This window comes from Centroberyx gerrardi, chromosome 9, assembly GCF_048128805.1.
Source record: "Centroberyx gerrardi isolate f3 chromosome 9, fCenGer3.hap1.cur.20231027, whole genome shotgun sequence".
Classification (NCBI taxonomy): Eukaryota; Metazoa; Chordata; class Actinopteri; order Beryciformes; family Berycidae; genus Centroberyx; species Centroberyx gerrardi.
In genome coordinates, this window is record NC_136005.1 from 6,317,344 (window position 1) to 6,337,358 (window position 20,015).

The following is a 20,015-nucleotide window of genomic DNA, read 5'->3' on the forward strand; positions in this document are numbered from 1 at the left end:
CACGTCGCCTGTGTCTGGTCCAAAAAGTTGCACTTTGTGACGCGTTGCGTCACGCTGCCTGCGTGAAGGGAAATAACCATATGTCTGATAAGAAGTTGCAAATGGCACTGGCGTTGTCAGCCCTTGGTCTTTGGTTGTGGAAGAAGAAAGGAAGAGGCGGAGGCGAAAAATAAATAATACCGCACTAAATGGGTGAAATCATGAATAACGTTACTCCAGCGACAGGCTCAAGGGGCTTTCCCGAACCTGTGTCGAGAGCTGGAGATAAATGAAACCTCCGATTTTAAAAATTTCGCTCGGCTCTTTCCTGTTCAGTTCCACATGTTGAAGGAATTTATCAGTCCAATCATCCAGAGGCAAAACAACGAACTACCAATCAGAGTGATCTCTCTCACCGACGGCTCCGACGCCGATTCAACATGCTCAATCGGCCGAAAAGCCGCCGACAGGGTCCGACTAGTGCCGACGGTGCGGGACACACCGCAAAAACTAGGGACACCGACGCTTACCGACGGCCCGACATTGGCCGACGGCCGACTGTCGGTTTGGTGTGTCAGGGGCTTAAGAGGCCGTGCTGTACCCGCCTGTGTAATAACACTCTGACATAATGGCATCTATTCTCCAACATATACCATCATATGGATTTTTTTCAATATCAATATATATCACGATATGGCTCACGTGTGCAAAATCACGTTAAATAATCAAATGAATGTTCATCACATTGAGCCGAATGGTAATGTTACGGTGTGACGTCAAACAAAACTGAAATTTTCAAATAATATTCCTTAAAGAAAAAGTATTTTTGCACACCTAAAAGTCTTTGAGTGACAGATGCATAGGGCAAAAACCAAAAAGGTTTAACCCTAACCCTAACCCTAGATACTGAGAGAGAAATATAATCCTGCACACTGTCTACACTTACATAATACTTCATTGCAACGTTTCAGTCATAGGACCTTCATCAGGCAAACACTGTCTGTGATGTTTACCTGATGAAGGTCCTATGACCGAAACATTGCAATAAAGTATTATGCAAGTGTAGACAGTGTGCGGTTTTTAAGTAAAATGTGCTTGTTATCATCAGGTTAGACAGAAGAATTCACCATATCATGACAATATGATTCTACTGAAAGACTATAAACGATAATATTGAATTATCGCCCAGCTCTAGGTGGGAGGGAATCCCACCTCTACCCATGGCAAGGTTAGTGCCATGCTGTACTTGTTGAGCTATTCAATAACACACACACACACACACACACACACACACACACACACACACACACACACACACACACACACACACACACACACACACACCATGGCATTGATCCAACGTCTTCTCAGCTGTTGCATTACTCCACTGAGTTTACATGTAGGAGAGGGCAGAGGTTCACATCTCCAGTCTCTCAAACACGCAGCGGAGGAAGCGCTAGCAGATTCCTGTGACAAATCACAACCAACTCCCTTTACATACCGTACCGCGGGTGTGTCTTTTGGATATTTCACTGGCTGCCCCGAGGAAAACTTTCCCTGATCTGGAGCGTTCTCAAGTACGGGAAGCTTAAAGCGCCTCCCTCCCTTCTACAGTTTCACAGAAGAGGATGAAAAGGACGAGGCACAGAGAGGGATTTGATGCTGAATGCGCCACGATTAACTTGTCACAGTTGGCATGACATCGTAACGCGCCTAAGCACTTTCTCGACTTAATCCTTCGTAATGCCTCAAAAACTGCGAATAATTTCACTGTGTACACGCGTCCTTACGGCAACCATTCAGGATCCTTTGAAAACACCTGACAGCGATTAACAGATTGGGTGCAAAACAAAAACAGTACCGCCTTTCCCTTCATCATTGTAGCCACATCACATCCTCCTCTCGCCCATGTGCACTTGATCTTTCAAGTACAAAAATCTACCCAGTTCATATTTCTTTACTTTGCACTTCTGTATTATATATAAACATTCAAGAGATACAAAAACATCTGTTATTGTCTAAGCATTGTGGCTTTGACTCCCCCACTCCTTAATACCAGTTGTTTGAAATGTTGAAGCACATTTACATGAGCTTATTCTTACTTACTCTTATTCTCCGGCTGTATGTCACTGGATAAGAACGTCAGCTAAAAGCCTCAAAATGTAAAATGTAAAATGTAAAATGTGTTCTATCTGTGTGACTGTGACTGACTCGGATTGAGCATACAGAGGCATGACGGTGTGAAAGTTGGCGCATACACTCGTCATCACCTGACTCGTCATCATCTGAAGGCACGAGGAATTGCACCATAGTGCAGATCAGAAGGCCAAACAGGCTCACGTTAGTAAACCGCCTGTTAAAGGGCTGGAAAAGAAAATCAATATTAAAGCAATCAAATTTAAAGCATCAAGAAGATTAAAAGCCTTGAATGTCATTGGATTGTCACAGTGAGAACAATTCTATGTAGAAAAGCAGACGGCGTGTACCAATGCCAAACACGATTTCTCTACTGCATGATGAAATGCGCTCAACAAAGAGGAATCAAAAGAAGAACATTTCAGACGTGGTAATGGTTACACGCACACACACGCACATACACATAAATACAGAAACGTTTATTGTTGGGCGCCAGGAGACAAATGATGACATCATCTGGATGTCCTCACAGCATGAAATTAGGGGGCATGAGTTGGGGCACATTAATGACGAATCCAACCTGATTCAGTGATAAGCCGAGGTGCCGTCTGCTCTAGACCACAGTGTCGGGTGAATGAATAAACTGTTACCGGTCGGCTCAGCCGCTATGACTCACGTCCGCTTCCCTGCAGAGGCCTGTTCGCTGTAAGACACGGGGGGAACAGAAAGCGCTCGAATGCTGACAAGAGGAAACACTCGAAACGAAGTTGACTCGAGAAAATGAGAAAAGGAGCGGAGGAAGTGTTTGATAGAATACGAAAGCGGACATCAAAGCAATGCAGGAAATTGAGGTTCTTCTAACCCCCGCCCCCATCTGAGCTGAAGAAAAGAAAAAAGAAATCACCCTGACGAATTTGCATTACCAGTTTCTGGATGTTAGAATCAACTTGCAGAACAGACATATGACCTTAGTTGGCCTTCACACATTTTTCTCGTCTTCACTCACCCGATGTGAACTGATGGAAAAAACCCTGAAGGGTGAATCTGCTGCTCTGCCTACACAACGATCAAAACACTATACAAGGGCAGCACGATTATTATTATTAACTGCTAATCCCGATTATTATTACTAAATATTGTGATCACAACTATTCACTAATCACTATTCATCTCACTGATTTGAGGAACCAAACTGCTTTTAATGCACTTTTTATATCTTTTGCCAAAATACTGACTATTCTCAACTTCAGGGTGTGTTCTTAGTTAAATTAAATGTTTGAATACTGCCAATAATCCAGTATTCTACAATTATTAATTGTGGAGGCTAAAATCTTGACATCCAATCATACACAATTACTTGTACAACCCTATACATCCATTCTTAGTGTCCCCACAGTGGTTTCCAGCTCGTTTTAGAATTATTTTTAAGATTTTACTGGTGACTTTTAAAGTGCTGCATGGTCTGGACCCCAACTACATATCAGATCGCTCCTGGCTCTTTTGAATTTCTGCTTACTATAGAAAATATAATAAATAACGCATATAATACATAAGTAATGTGAGTGACGCTTTTTAAAATCACCATTTTTATAATTGCCTCTTTAATTTTGTTTTATTTTGTGCTCCGTTTTACTTTCTACCACCTGTGTTTTCCATTTTCTCTACCTTGATCTTATTTATTCACTTATACTTTGCACTTTATGACTTTATTGCGTTTTCTCATGCTGTAAAGCACGTTGTAACATTTGTTTTACAAAGAGCTACAAAAATAAAGTTTAGTAATTGTCATCCACTAAGTAGCACAGAAGAGGAAGTCTGTCGTGGCTTCTCAGTTATAGCAGAGAGGTGTTCACTGGAGAATGTTGCATCCTTTCCATACATTAAAAAAAAGTAAATAGGGCATGTCTTCTGTGAATCCAAGGTTTATGCTTTATAATCAAGCATCCCTAGTTCTTAATATTCTCTACTCCTATAAGGCCCCTTCAAGATGGCGGCTCACAGGCCAAATCTGCTTCAGGTTTGCTCATCATCCCGGAGCTGATCTGTCTCACTGTGTGTGTACTTACGTAACCCGCAGACAGAACTGTTAAACCCCCCCTTGAGAGGGAGAAGGGGTTGGGGGAGAATAACGCAGGCAGTGATTGGTAGTCAGAAAAGCATTGACAAAAAGCTCTGTTTAAAAACCCTGACACTGAGGACGCTGAGATGAAGCCAAAAAGCCCCCAAACCTTTTCTCTCTCAAACTCACTCTCTCTTTAACGCCGAGTCTCTCTCTAACTCCCTCAGCCACTAATACTCTCAGTCTTACACACACACACACACACACACACACACACAGAGCAGCAGAACAGATGAACAGTCACAGGCACCAGTGAGCCAGATCAGTCGGCGACACCCAATGAAAGCGAGCGAGAGGACAGAGAGGGGATGGATGACTCAAACGCAGCTGCCTGCCATGCTTTCCACACATCCTCATTACTCACTATTCAGACATCTCGGGCTCCGGGGGGCCCCAGACACTGAAACCTCGTTGTTAAAACCTCGCTCCCCGTTCTGAGAGATTGACTGGCCGCAAAAACACGGCTCCGCGGTCTCTACGGCAACTGGTTGGTAGGACTGAAGAAGTTCTTAACCTGCAAACTTCCACCCAAATCGTCAGGTGAAGCAACAGCCTCCTCCTCCATATCCCAGGACGAAGCTCTGCTCCATGGGGGGGGGGAACGAGCTGCCCGACCACCCAAGGGCTCCTCAGACACCCGTCTCTTTAAAGACTAAAGGCCTAAAAACCTTTCTCTACAGAAAGCCATTGTCTGAGAACTGCTGAATCACCTTACCACTGCATTTAACCCAATTACTTTGCTTCTTTTCTTTCTTTCCCCCCCTTTTCCTGTTGTGGTTTACTTGCTTTTTCCTGTAGCGCTTTGAGATGTGCTTTTAATTAAGTATGATGAAAAATAAAATGTATCATCATTATTATTATTATGGCAAATTATCAAGACAAAACTGGCTTTTTATATCATAGCTAATGTGCAACTCTGTAACTGACACAGGTCACAAGTGTGACACTGGCTGCCCAGAAGTTGCAGCATCCGCACTACATCTACACTGAAGAGAAACGGTACCATTAATAGACGCTGACAAAACCCACTGATTTCTCTTTCACTTCCTCAACTTTGCACCTGAACATCTGACTTTACTGTAAACTTACAGAATGGGTGACTGTAAGGTCAGAAATAAATATGGCAACTTCTGAGTCAACTCTGAAGAAGATGCATCAACACTATTGCTTTAATCACATGGAAACATCCCACTGACAGACAATTCTAATAGGTTTTTGGCTAGGGAGTATTTGAATGGATTGTTGACCCTGTGTCTGACTTCACTGCCCGTTGCTCATTGACACTTCCCAAAAACGTGCCAAAAGCATCACCATCCTAAAGGCCCATACACACTGGACACAGTAACTGCCATGTGTCCTTTGACGCTCCTCATTTGATCCGTCTGTGGCTGCATGTATCAGATCTGGAGCATCAGCAGCAGTGGCACCTGTATTTCTTCACCGTGACAGGTATCAGCACTTCATCCTACTTTCTTTAGAGTGACATAAAAGATAATCCAGTCTGCTTCTTATAGCGAGCAGACTAGCTAGACTACATGGTGCTCATATTTTGTCAATACATCTGCACGAGTGTGTTACGACCTACTGTAAATTACTCAGTCACCACAATTAGTCACTTTACAGTTATTGAATCATATTTGCAAGTATGTTTGCCTCAAAATAGGTCACCGCGGCTCCAGAAACCTCACGAAAAACACCCATGTTGGTCCTCAGAAGCTGGTTTAATATGCTACTCGACAACACTGGTGTGTATTGGGCCAATGGAGCCAATCGCCTTGTTCGAAAATGCACATGTCTGATGCTTCCTGTGTATTTATGCCTGGAGGGTTGAAGGTATGCAGAGCGGTCTGAGGTGTGAGGCTCTCATGATTCAGTCCTTCTGGCTGCTAATGCCTGTTAGCCTAATAACTGGCTGCACAGTAGGCCATGGCAACAAACGCAGCTCTGTGAGGCAGTTATTAATAAGATTAGCTTCACGTCCCCCGAACTCTCATCAGCTTACCTTCTTTCAAAAACTTAGGATGTGGTTTTATGAAACACATACTTTTGGATTATGCGACAATTAGCTATTAAATTCCGACACATTTTCTGTTCCAAATTTCAATACTTGTCCCAAACCGAGGATTTAGTTGATATTCAGTATGATGGATGCTGACAGTGGCTGGGCAATATGAGCGTCAACTGGGCCATTTCATTCCAACGCTGAATATATGTTACATCAACAAATATCACAATCTGTGAAATGACAGTGGGTCTACAGCTATGTAAAATGTGTCGCCATATACATTTGAGCTGAACGATAAAACCTTTTTCCATAGTTTTTGTTCAATTTCAAAACTTTTTAAGGGCTGGGAGTTATCAAATTCATCCTCCATACTTTTCTAGACTTTCCAGACCTGCTAACACTGGCTGTAGCACTGTGAAATAGAGACACGCCGCACGAACAGACACTTTCAATTATTTGAACAGACATTAGAAGCAGACCTAGTTTAGATATTGAGGATTAAGATTCAAATGTGGCAGCAATCACACTGTCACAACATGGGCTTGATCAAATACAAAACTTGGTCTAATATTCCTTCTGGAAAAAAGGCAGTGAAAAAGCCTCGTAGGTCAAAGCAGTTCAGTGTATTACTCAACCACTGCGGGGGTGGTAATATTTCAGCTGCTGTGGCCTCAATTTTGACAAAGCAAGTGACGGTCAGACCAACTTGTTAATTTAGTCTGTTTTCTTATGCGTGTTTGCTGTTGCATAACAAAATAGTTGCCATTCTTTGAGGCGGGTGGTAAAAAAAGAAAATATAAGAGGTATTCACACCAGACATGTAATCTAGGTATGGAGTTGCATCCTAACCTGATGTTTAGGCCAGGGTCACAGAGTGTGGGTGCCAAAGGTATCCATCGGTTGTCGTTGGTTACAATGCCTCACTCCCCCGCCATACACAAACATATACGCACTCACTCAACACACACACAGCCCCCCTTCTCTATGTAGCAGGTACAGAATGGTAACAAGGACCTGACAACAAGTTATCTTTGGTCTTAGGACTTCCCTTGAAATGGGCTGATACATACTTCGCATACTGTAACCACCCGAAAGAGATTGTGGGAAGGAGGTGGTGGTAGTGGGAAGAGAGAGGAGAGGGAGGGAGGAGGGTCCAACCTGCTCTGTATCGAGACCGTTTTGGAAAAGACAATAAACACCGACGGTTTGCACACTGCGTCCCGATTCCTGGAACAGTCTGCAACATACTATGTGGCTGATTCAATGGCTTTCCTTCCAGCACAAACCGGGTTAGTTATGGCGGGCGGCCAGGAGCGTGGTTGTTTACTTGCTTTGGCAGGTCTACTCTAATTGGAAGTGATCCCCTGACCACATCTTGCTGAGATAACAGGGTGGGTCTTGCTACGCTAACTCAATTGGCTGCTCGGCCACGCACCGACGGCCCCATCTGATCTTTTTTGAAATTAAAGAAAAAAAAAAAGGCAAAAATAAAAACAGACTTGACATGTTTTGAAATCTAAAACAATTCACTCCACCAACAGAGGAGATCATTTTTTGATCCGCCTCTGGACGGGAAAAGTAGTTTTCTCTCTGGGAAAAGGACCAAACATAAACAAGGTTGGTTGGCAGCCATTAATAAGCACTATGGAGGGTAAAGCAGCCTGGCTGGGGAACCGGAGAGCTTGTTAAAGTAGAGTCTGCTCAGTTAGCAAGCTAGTAAAAAGTTGCTGGTGAATGCTGAACACCCGACCCCCAACCCCAAATCCTAGGCATTTTAAGGGAATGAAGAGGAGGAGTCTGTGTATGAATCGAGGCTGCTGATGAAGGTACAGCTCTCCTGATTAATTAAACTGGAAAACGCAAAGATGTGAATGGGAGGGCAGAGAGAGAGAGAGAGAGAGAGGGATAGAGAGAGAGAGATAGTGCATTGTTAATTTAGAGATAGCAGAGAGAGTGAATAGTTAAATTAAAGAGAGAGAAAGAAAAAGAGAGCGATAGGTAATAGTCAAATAAGAGACAGATGGAGAGATGGAGACAGAGCGGTCATATTAGAGGGAGACAGACAGGGGGCAGGCCAGCGGTCCCACCCCCAAACAGAGAGCAGGTCCCGGGCCGTCTGCTCCGGCTGCAGCCCGGGGCGTCCGACAATCAGAGCCATTCAGGGCGCTCCAGGAATGCGTCCCCTGGAAGTTCAGGCAGGTCAGCTATCTGTGGAAAATGAGCTGCTCCCTTGTTTCCAGGCGCCGTGGCAACCAAACTACACAACCCCCCCCCCCCCCCCCCCCCCCAACCTATCCCTCCCTCCATCGCATGCCACTCCCCCCTGCGTGTTAACACTGCCAAGAGGTAAAAGGGAGGGAGGCGTTGCTGCATTGCACACACGTGCATGTTCAAAATACACACAAACACTCAGAGGAGGCGAGCTCTTCTAAGACAAAATAAAGTGAAAAATTACTTCTTGACCGTAATAGCTCATTTTCCATGTCCTAGCGTTCACCTATTTAACTACAAATGCCAAAAAACATTACTTTTTTTCATCAAACCCTAATAGCTTTCCTTCCTAGAAAACAACATATTTTTAGTGGTTGCTGCATCACAGTAGGCGTACATAAAAACACCAACCATGGTGGCTCAGCGGTCGAAGGCTCATACCATGTAACGGCAATGTCCTGGGTTCGAATACGGCCTGGGATCATTGTTGCATGTCACACCCCTCTCTCCTAGTCTCTCCTGTCTCTCTCCACTTTCAACTATCTAAAAAAGGAAAAAATATGCCCCAAAAAATCTAAAATAAAAATACCTACCAACCATTTTGCCCTTGTTGTTGCACAACGAGGACAAAATATTTCTCTTCATCCCAGAGTTCAACACTAACATTTGTCCGATTTTCCAGGACAAATGGAAAAAATAATATACAAATGGCAGGTGTTTGTCAGTTGCCCGAATAACAAGTTTTTAAAAAAAGAAATCTTGTTGCAACTGTATGTTGATGTATGCGCTTCAGTAAGTCATATGTCACCACTAATATTGTGTAACGTGTGATTGATTGAAAACTCTTGAGTCGTGCAACACAGGCTTTGACAAGCCACTCAACTCTGAGGAGACGAGTTTGAAAGAAAAACAAAGAGATTAAAGAGACAACAAGAAGCGAAGCGTAATACGGTCATTATTAATAATGGGGGGGGGGGGGCAACACGGCATGTTGGGATTGCCATCAGACTGCAGACGCATAAGTGTTGTAGAAATAGTGAATTACTTGTAGCTAACCAAGTAGAAAGCTTTTCCATTATACCTAAAAGCAATCCAATATTGCCTCGACTGGCAGATGTGCTGTTATGGTGATAACACAACACAGCTGACAGCTATTGAAAGTTAGTCATCTAGCTAGCTGCTAAGCCAATGTTGTTGTGTACCAGCTGCCTGCTGCTATAAAGGCTGCTGACAGCCTGAGTCTTTCAACCAACCGGTGACAACATAAACTTTAGAAAACTATGCATGTGGCCAGAAGGTGGCTGGTTCAAATCTCCATCCTGGATGGGAACAATAACTCAGGCTTTGGGCATGCTTCATTTTTCATCATTTCACTGAGAGAGTAAAAGAGTAATGCTCTTCCCTTCCTCAACAGTTACCACTGAGGTCCCTTGAGCAAGGCTCTCAATCCTCATTTGCTCCAGTGGAGCTGAACAGTGGCCAACAGTAGAAGACTGTCATACTGGGCAGCTTCCAGGTGTGAATGTGTGCAGTTGCACAAATGTAAAGCAGGGCAGAGTTGAAAAAGCGCACACGTGCTGAGCATAACCTTTCCTTGGGTTAAAGAGTATTCTCAACATCAGTCAGTTGAGGCAGTCAGAGAAGGTGACAGGACAGACAGGATGAGGAAGATGATCTTCGGTTCTCCCACCCTACCTGTTCTTCACCCACGCAATACCTTCCCTCGCTGCAGCATTACTGAGGGTGTTAAAAGTTGCAGAGGCTGTAATTCAGCTGTCATAAATGACATTTCGGAGGATTTTTCCAGGGGCACCAACATTTTTAGCCATGGAAAGAGAGCAAACAGCTTTGCAGTGGGAGAGTCAAACTGCCTCGAGGTAAATAACGACCGACAGTGTCAGGCTGTTTTGCGGAGAGTGAAGGAGGGTGGAGGCACACACTCCAGATAGCTGGAGATATGACTGAGGCCCTCTGGAAACTAAGACCTGGCCCACTGAGCCTAGTGTGCACAAAGGATGTTTTCATGTGACTCAACGCCCCACGTCAACTGAATGCAAGAGGGCCTGTCAAAAGGTGGAGGCATAATGGCGAAGGTGAGCTGGCAAATTAATCCAGGTGGGTGTGTTGGTGTGAATGGATTACGACACCCTTGTCAATTGCCCGAATAATCCAATACCAACAACCCCATTTTACACAGGGCTCCAACACATTATCCCATTTCTAAAGTCCATACCTTTTCCAGACCTCATGACTGAACCTGAACATTTTGGTGGGTGTTTAATATGATTCATGCTGATAGCAGAAGGGTAATATGACTCAACATGATCATAGCCAAGGAATCTATAAAGAAGGAAAAGTTAGATATATCGGAGCCAAGCAGTAGTTGAAGACAACTTCTGGTCCGTCTCACTCACATCCTGCAAATAAGTCTAAAGGCCCTGACACACCAAACCGACATCAAAGAAGCAGCGGCGTCGAAGGTCGACTGTTGCGTCGCCTCACGTTGCCTGTGTCTAGTCTAAAAAATTGCATTTGAACACACCGCAAAGACTACAGCCAACGGCCAAATAGCACGTACGTTCTGCGCCTGCGTGAGGGGAAATAACTCTCCATACCAGCAGGTGGCGGTAGTCTGTATTCGTCATTCAAAAAGGGAAACTGGAAGACCTAGGACTGCAGATATACAAACCGTAAACAAAGCAGCATTTGCTTACCATTTTCACACCACTCTCGCTCATCACAGACGGTTTCGCTACTTCTAATCGAGAATATGTCTGATAAGAAGTTGCAAATGGCACTGGCGTTGTCAGCCCTTGGTCTTTTGGTTGTGGAAGAACGACTTCGTCGTTTGCTTGCTTTCGTCACTTCCGTTTCTCTTCTCGTGCCAATCAGAGTGATCTCTCTCACCGATTCAACATGCTCAATCGGCCGAAAAGCCGCCGACAGGGGTCCGACTAGTGCCAACGGTGCGGGACACACCGCAAAAACTAGGGACACAGACGCTTACCGACGGCCCGACATTGGCCGACGGCCGACTGTCAGCCTGGTGTGTCAGGGCCTTAAGAGCTCGCACTCTTATCAATGAAAATGTACTATGAAAACACCCAAAACATGAGCTGGTAAACGAAATAACAAATTAGCCTACCAAATTGTTGTTGGTGTCATTGCCAAGGTAGAAGGCATTTGAAACTCAAAAAGCAAGGTATACTTCCCATCCGCTACAATACAAACAGTGCTGCAGGTTTACAGTTTGGCTCCAATTGACGCTCACACGCATGGCTCTGACATATCTGACTTCTCCTTCTTTATAGATTCTGAACTGAAGATTATTCCTTCCAACAACAAATGTCATAATACATGAAATGAAAGTGAGTCTTAAACAAAGGATGTGTATTCATATTTGTATTGCAACATAACAATAATACTTTCCATACTTTTCCAAATGTTGCACACTCTTTGTGCAATTGCCAAACTTTTAAAAACCTGGAAATTATCAAATTCATTTTCCATATTTTTCTAGACTTTCAGACCTGTATACGGACCCTCCTTGGAGATGGCGTGCATGCCCAATATGCCACAGAGAGCAGCACCCAACCACTGACAAAGAGAGAAAGACAGAGAGACAGAAAGAGTGAAAGAGAGAGAAAACTTGAGAGAAACGGAGAGAGACTAAAAGAGAGAGGGACAGAGACTGAGAGATAGAGAGACATCAGAGAAAGACGCCTGGCTCTTCACAAGTCTTATCTGACACCTTGTAGCGGAGGGGAAGAGCTGCTGAGCCTGACCAGATAGGTTGAGACAGGCAGGGAGGCAGGGAGGGTAGAGGGTCTACTAATCAGTAGGGAGGAGAGATGGGGAGGAAAAGAGGTCTGGGTGAGCAATGGTCGTGATCAGGTTGGGAAATTACAGCCAACCACAAGCTGGTAAACTTTGGCTGTGGTTACTAAATTTGTCTACTCAACCAGTCGCTTCGGCAGGTAGCCAAGCATGATTTTAAGGTCCTCTGCTATTCAAAAAACCTAGCTGGTTGGTAAAACAGTGAAAGTGGGACAAGAAGGGAGAGGTATCACCATTCACTGATGCCAGCGGACCAAAAAAATAAAAGAAAAAGCTGCATCCTGCCCTGGCGGCGACCTGGGAGAAGTCTAGTTCACAGGCACCAAGTGAGGTGGATCAGTCTGTCATATTAGCGGGCACAAAACTGCAGGATTTAGAACCCCCCTCCTCCCCCTCCCACCCCCGGATATGAGATCAATATGACCGCATCAGGGCAACAGCAGGGCAGTCCACATAAGCACAGAGCAAATGGCCGAAAGCAGGGTTTCTGCCCACATTGCCCAATTTTGCCTTTGAGTCACCCAGTGAAACTTACCACATATATTTAGGATTGGTTCATCCCTGATTAGGCCTAAGGAAAATATGGACCTCACGGGGGGAAAAACACAATAATCCTGAATCCAGTCTTGACTCTTTTTACCTCCAACAGAATAAAAGACTCTTTCTATCAAGTTGGAAAAAAAAAAGAGAAAAAGATCTCAAACTTCCCTCCTGTGTGGATCTTGGTTAAGGGTGGAAAAAAAGCCCACACAGAGCAGTGGAGTGCTGAGCCATGACATTACTATTGCCCAACATTCAGGTTAGCTGCTCCCTTCTACATGTGTACAACAGCTTTTACTCATAGTACAAACTAACAGGAACATGCTTATCTGCCACGCCCCTCTAGTTTTGCCATTGAGACTGTACAGGGCGAGGGGAGGGGGTCTGTCCTGGGAGCTGTAATTTAGTTAAAGGCCAAGCCTTCCTACTGAATGGAGCCAATTTGTCCCAAGGGCAGCTTCATCACTTTATTTGGCAGGGACGCAGCGCATTGAGCAGGGATGCTAACCATTCCAAGCTGAAGGGGAATCATTCTCATCTCGCGACTCCACCCCCCCGATGCTTTGTTCCACTTTTGTGATGCACTCTAATTCAGACCAGAGCTAAACAATGAAACTTGGAACCAATTCCCCTACGAGGCTGAGCTCGTGCACAGAACAATGTGCCTCTCACAAGGGGAGAAAGTTTGAAATCTTATACGTGTGACCGTTACATAGGGGTTTCTTTGCTGAAAATATCGTTTTCTGCTTCTCATTGAGATTTATGAGTGGGGTTATGAGTTAACGAGGCATCTTAATTACAACTGATGAAAGTTAAAATAATCCCAGAAACTACTAAGTTGCCTTGGGGCCCACAGCCTCCCTCAAAAATACACACGTTTCAAGGTTAACCAAACTGGCATGGCATTATTCTACACGTGTGTGTGTGTGTGTACATGCATGTATGCAGCAGGCATGCGTATAAGACAGAATCCATATAGAAAGTCTTGTGAGACCCAAAAGCATCAATAATGAGTACGAGTGAGCAATGGAGAGCAGTGACTAGAGACCCAATCCAAGGACACAGAGCAAAGCTGATGTGTTAACATGGACCAGGCTGACCAGGACTGGAGTCTGTTCGCAGAGCGTTCGGCAGAGCGTTCGGCAGAGGCTTGCGGTGCTGATTTAGTCCGGCCGTGTCATCGCTGCCTCTGCCACACAAGCTTACATGCCTGCTATCATTGCCACAAGTCTGTCTGTGTGGGTCTATGTGCCTGTCTGTCCTCTCTACCTCCCTGACACGTCCTGTCCTGCTGCCAGCGTCGCCATGGTTACACAGACAGCCACTGATGTCACTGCACACACACACACACACGAGAACGATTAGGAAACGGGCACTGGCTGTTCCCCTCATGACATCAGAGCAGGAACAACACACACAGTTTCCTCCCTCTGCACATCAACAACCCCTGTGTGATGCTGCTGGGACAAAGTCTCTTGGTAAACAATGATTAGCTTCAGGAATATCATGGACGGGGGCAATAAAATCAGGCCTCATTTTCTCCCTCGACCACATACACACACACACCCCTCCCTCCTCTGCCTGTGCCATTCCCAACTAGCACTGAGGAAGAGAGCACACTGATAAACAAGGAGGCCTACATAAATACAGGGCAGACCATGCATGTGTGTGGACTCCAGCTCTCATTTAGGTCACGCTCGGCTCAGACATCACCTCTCCAGCAGCCCTGCTCACTCAGAATGGCAAAGAGTGGCAACACTTCAGCTCAAGCTGTGTGAGGGCCCTCCGACAGACCCTAAAAATAGCTACGCTGTGTACATTAGTGGAGTACGGCAGACAATTGAGGAGTCGGTATTTACAACGTTTCGTGCGGCGGATGATAACCGGGGGCGAGCATGCTAACCATCTCTCCCAGACAGGAGAATAAAAAACTGACCTGCTACTTTGAGTTATTCCTTTCAGTGAAACTGTCGGCTACAAAACACAGATACTTTGTTTGTTGTCATTTATCCAAGGGCTCGTTAACGCCCCCCAACCCAAACAGCCCATTTGGTTGAACAGGGGACTGAAGGAGGGGGCTTTGGGTGTCTATAAAGAGGCGGGTTACTATCCAGTGTTTTGTGGGTAGCCTATTAATGACAAACACAGAAAATTCCTCCCCTCTGTGCCAGTTCTCATTGGCTCAGTGCCGCCCCCCATCCCTCCTTCCTTCCCAAACTACAATTTTACTCTTTCAATAGCACTGTGCAAGACACGCTTTTTTTTTTACACACAACCAAACATTCCAGTTATAGTGTACCTAATGCTGGCGCTGGTGAAGGGGGAGGCGTTCTCCACAGCGCGGAGCATGACCACACTGCTGCAGAATGCCATGGGAATGTTTAACATGAGGGCAAACCTCCAGATACACACTCACTCACTCCCTCGATCTCTCAGTGCTGCTTTCCAGGCAGACATCTGAGCTTTGTTTTCTTCAGAGACTCAGGCAAACAGACATCCGTAGTACATTATTGCATCACTGATTGTACACAGCTGAACAAAACACAAAGTAGTAAACAGTAGTTAATGCAGTGGACTCATTGTGTAACAGGTTTTTCACATTATACCCTCTCTTACCTGTCCTCGTCCCCGTCCATGGGAATAGGGATGCCAAACAGGCTGTTGACGGTGGGAGTGGGCAGACTGAGGCTCTCAGGGATGAAAGGCTTCATGCCATCCTTCCCTGGCAAAGCGCTGGCGCTGGGCTGAGGTAGGGCATCAGACTTCCGCCTGCTGTCTTCTGCCTGGTTACTGAAGCCAGAGGGAAGGCCTGTCGTGGCCCCCCCGCGGGCTCCCTGGGCCTGGACAAGTCCTCCTGCACCAGACGCCTGGCTCGGCATGCCTGGAGGGGTGTTGGTGGCGCTGGGCACTGTGGCAGGCACATTCTGGACACCGCTGTGGGAGGTGGCGGTGGTGACGGAAGGTGCAGGGGCAATGCCTACCCCTCCTGAAGGCTGAGACTGGCTGACAGGCTGCTGGAGGCCACTTCCTGGTAGTATGGAGGCCATGGCTGTCCCGCTGCCCACCTGGAGCAGCAGGCCCTGGGCTGAGGCCACCTCCCCGCCCTGAGCCACGATGCCCAGCCCCTGGGCTCCGGGGCCGGCAGGGGTGATGACAGGCGAGGGGCCCTGGCTGGGTGGAGGCCCCACAGAGAGCGAGGCCATGGGAAGGTTCTGAGTGCTTGAGCCTTGTGGCTGGAGAGGGGCAAAGTGCTGCTGACGGTAGTCCGGCTGGCCAGCCGAGAGGCCAGTAGGGTGAGTAGAATAGGCAAACTGCTGGGCCTGCGTGGCAGGAGGCATGATGGGAGATTTCTGCAGCATGGCACCTTGTGGCACACCGTTGAGGCTGCTAGGGAGGAGGGTTTGAGGAGCAACAGGCTGCATATTGACCTGAGCCTGTTGTATTTGCTGCGATGCTGCGGTCAAATATCCCGTGGGCTGGAAGGCACTTGCTCCGCTCCCTATCTGAGGGGCCAAGCCGTAGCCTTGCTGCAGAGGCTCAGGGGGGTGGGTGTGATGGGCGACCGAATAGCCACTGTCCGCGGTCGACTCCTGAGCCTGTGCAGACACGGCACTGGGAACGACCACAGAGCCACCGGTGATCCCTAGTCCGCTGTCCCTGTCTATACTGTGATCAAGGGTCACAGCATGTTTTATACTATCCACAGTCCGGCTAACACTCGAGCCTTCCGAATCTCTCTCATAGAACTCTGTGCATGTCCACCTGCCCCGCCGGAAGGGCTCTCCGGTACCGTGGTCGAGTTTAATGACCCTGAAACGGGAACTACAGCTCACGGTGGACGTAGAGCCGGTGCCCGCAGGGGCTGCATGAGCCACACTGGTAGAGACCGGCGCAGCAGGGGCCGTGTTGATGACTGTTAACGGCTGGGTGGCCGAGCTGGCAACAGAGGGCTGAGTCGCAGTTGGCACAGGCACACTTCCTCCTAAAACATGTGGGGTGACATGACCAGTGCCTACACTTTTAATAGAAAACCCTCCATTGACAGGACCTGTTGCAGCTGGCTGGCCCTCTTGAGGTTCCCCTACATTGTTTAAGGTTTCCTCAGATGAACTCCTGTCACATACCCCCAAGTCGGCCCGGGAAACGTCGAATATTTCCGATGACACGTCCTCGGTCCGGGACTCGTCCGGGTCGTCCAGACTCTCGGTGTCGTCAGTGATGCTACTGGCCGCTACCTGAGCCTGTGTCACACTCGTGATCTGGAAACAGCTCTTCTTCTTTGCTGGCATTTTCGACATGTTGAATATCTGCGTTAGTCTATCTTGTCTATTCCCAGATAAAAACAAGTGTTAGATAAATCTCTAGCGAAGAAATTCACACTTGGGAAAATTTAAACAGACACGTATACGACATTTTCATAGCCTCTCCTCTCTCTCTCTCGTCGTAGAAAAGTGTGACAACAAGCCCAGACCCTCCGAAACTCCCGATATGTTCGGTTGTCTCCCCGTCAGTGCGAGCTTAGCTTGCGGTCCCCCGGTGACAGCCCACAGCCGACTGCCGCTCTCCTCCTCCGGGCTCTTCCGACACCTGGTTGGCCTTCTCCGTGAGACACTGTCCCGGCTCCGGAGTTGCAAGCAGGCCCCTGTCGCAGTTCTTGTTCACCAGCTGCTACCAGTACTTTAGTCTGAGGCGGGCCCGTTCTCTCAACCCACTCTCCCTTTTCAGCTAAAGCATATATTTCTCGCTGACTAGCTAAGTTAGCTAATGTTAGCTAGTTCTTTACCCTACCTTGGCACCAGCATGTGCAACATCATGATGTAAACAAACCCATATTGTCCATCGGCCTTTCAAAAAAGAATATATAATCCACCGATAAAAAAGAGAAACGTCTCAAACTCAGGGAAGTTTAGCCTCTCGCCGTGTGGACAGCTCACTTTGGGGAGCTGCTACAGCTAGCTGACAGATATCCACTTTACCACAGTGGCAGTAAGCGTACGCTAACAGGCTAACTGCCGCTCTTCCTCTAACCACTCGACAAGATGGCAAGAGTGAAATGCACCCTGGGTAGGGAGGTCAAACGTGATTCTGGGATCTCAGAAAAAATATTTACAAATCAACGACACAGCCAATATTTACTTTATTAGTATTTTTCACATTTATTTTGATAGTATATGATATTTAAAAAGTCCCAACATATTTTAAATTCATAAAAAAATAAAATTATTTTTTTCCGTCGCCGAAACTTCCGGTTATCGTCCCCAACCGGTAGACAACTTGTTAGCAAGACATAGCTTTCTGGTGAACTAGTAGTCGTAATTTACTGTTCGTTAAGTTTAATAAGATTGCCGTTTGTGAAGACATTTTAACTATTTAATAAATACATTCCTGGTTAATGCTTAAACGGTAATAATTTTGTTAAACGCTCCATTAAAACGTCTGGGCCAGTGCGACTGCGCTGCTGGCGTAGACGAAATCGATAGAGAATTCCGGTCTTTACGCAACCATGAATTTATATGCGTACCACGAACAGGGAAAGTCATACTGAGAGAAATGGCATAATTTTGGAAGCATCTTTTTCCCGAAATGTGTGACCGAACGCGTCCAGCATCTGAATGATGTTGTTACCTTTGGTCTAACACAAAAGAAATCTGGAATAGTTATTGTATAAACCTCCAGAAGCCACTCGAGTTTTAATGATGACTCAACCCTCTGAGTCATGGCAGGAGGTTTTCTTTTTTTTTTTTTTTAGGAGTTTTTCTTGAATGAATCAGATTTTATCTCCGGGAAACGTTGGGACATGGTTGCCTAAGCTTTCAGACATTTCTTTATAGGTACTCAGCATAATGCCTAACAATAAGAGGATGATAGTGATTGAATGTGTTGTTACAACAGCTATATTCACAAAAATAAAATGGATACATGCATAAATACTACATTTATCCTGGAGGGAAATTCAGTTTTGAAGTATAAAACTTTGTGTAATGCACATGTTGCACAATAGTAAACAGGATAAAAAAGAACTACTAATTTATCATTACCACAACTGACGTCACTCACTCCTCCAGGGTGAAAATGCTCTTCACTGCACCCTAACCTAAACCATTAGTAGGGAGACGGAAAAACTGATTCCAGACCAGTGTTGAGGGGTAACTTCACGCTACATCTCATTCTTTTCCACCAGCTCATCCCACAGCAGTATGCACACCCAGCATTTCCAGTGTAGAGACGGGTAGAGAGGGCTGGATGACATTTAATATAGGAGCGAAGCATAAAACTAACTTTTGCTTAGCTGGTCACATGTCAAGTGGATTCAGAAATCTCACCAGGTTATTCCTTAACCATCAAAGTGTTTTTTAGAGCAGAAGAGACTGATTCAACAGCGTGGGCATCTGCCAAAGCAGCTGGCAGGATTGACAGACTTCCAGTGAAATGTGCCAGTGTTTGGCAGGTGGCCAGTGTTAATATCTAGTCCTGTTCTGGAAGCTGGACACGCTTCATGCACGTGGGCCCGTTGCACAACAATTAAATGATTTTGTCTTGACACACAAAACCTAGGCCTATTGGTGGGATGGGAAAAAAAAATAGCTGAGAATGTGGAGTGCCAAAGTGATGCCAAACCAAAGGAATGACATGTTTACAACAACTGTGCCAAGCCATGAAATCACATCAATATCCAAATTCATGAGGCTAAGTCATCGTCTTGTAACAGTATAACAGCATTACAATAGATTAAAACTCATTCGGGCATGAAAGCTCAAAGAAAATGCATCTCCCGCTCATTATCAATTAAGCAGCTTCAGATGTTACATCTTGATGACATGACAGGTTTGAGCGATCTGGTTTCAAGCTTAAACAGAAAGTTGGGTAACACTTAGGGAATTAGGGAACACATATTAACTATTAATAAATTACGTATTAACATGCATATTAGTTGTGTATTGGTACATTATTAGTCATTACAAATCACTTATTAGCACTTTATTCTGCACTATTAGCCCATTAACTATGGTTTTCTCTAAACAGCTTCCTAATCAGTGTTTATAGCAGTCAGTAAGGAAGTTGTTGCACATGAATTGGGCTTGTAATGTGCTTTGCTCAGTATGGGGATTATAAAGTGCTAGTATCACATATTATTGAGGGAAATTATCAAACTATCGAGGGAAAACCCATAGTTAATAGTTAATATGT

The 20,015-nt window shown here is 45.7% G+C and overlaps 1 protein-coding gene across 1 annotated transcript in view; it reads right to left on the reverse strand.

Annotated features, from left to right (window-relative positions):
• Nucleotides 1-17,849, reverse strand: part of tsc22d2 (TSC22 domain family 2) — a 44,156-nt gene extending 26,307 nt beyond the window's left edge. The window contains exon 1 of the mRNA XM_071908061.2: nucleotides 15,444-17,849. Coding sequence (XP_071764162.2) covers nucleotides 15,444-17,125 — 1,682 coding nt within the window. The 5' untranslated portion in view covers nucleotides 17,126-17,849. The remainder of the gene's footprint in view (nucleotides 1-15,443) is intronic.
• Between the last annotated feature and the right edge of the window lie 2,166 nt (nucleotides 17,850-20,015).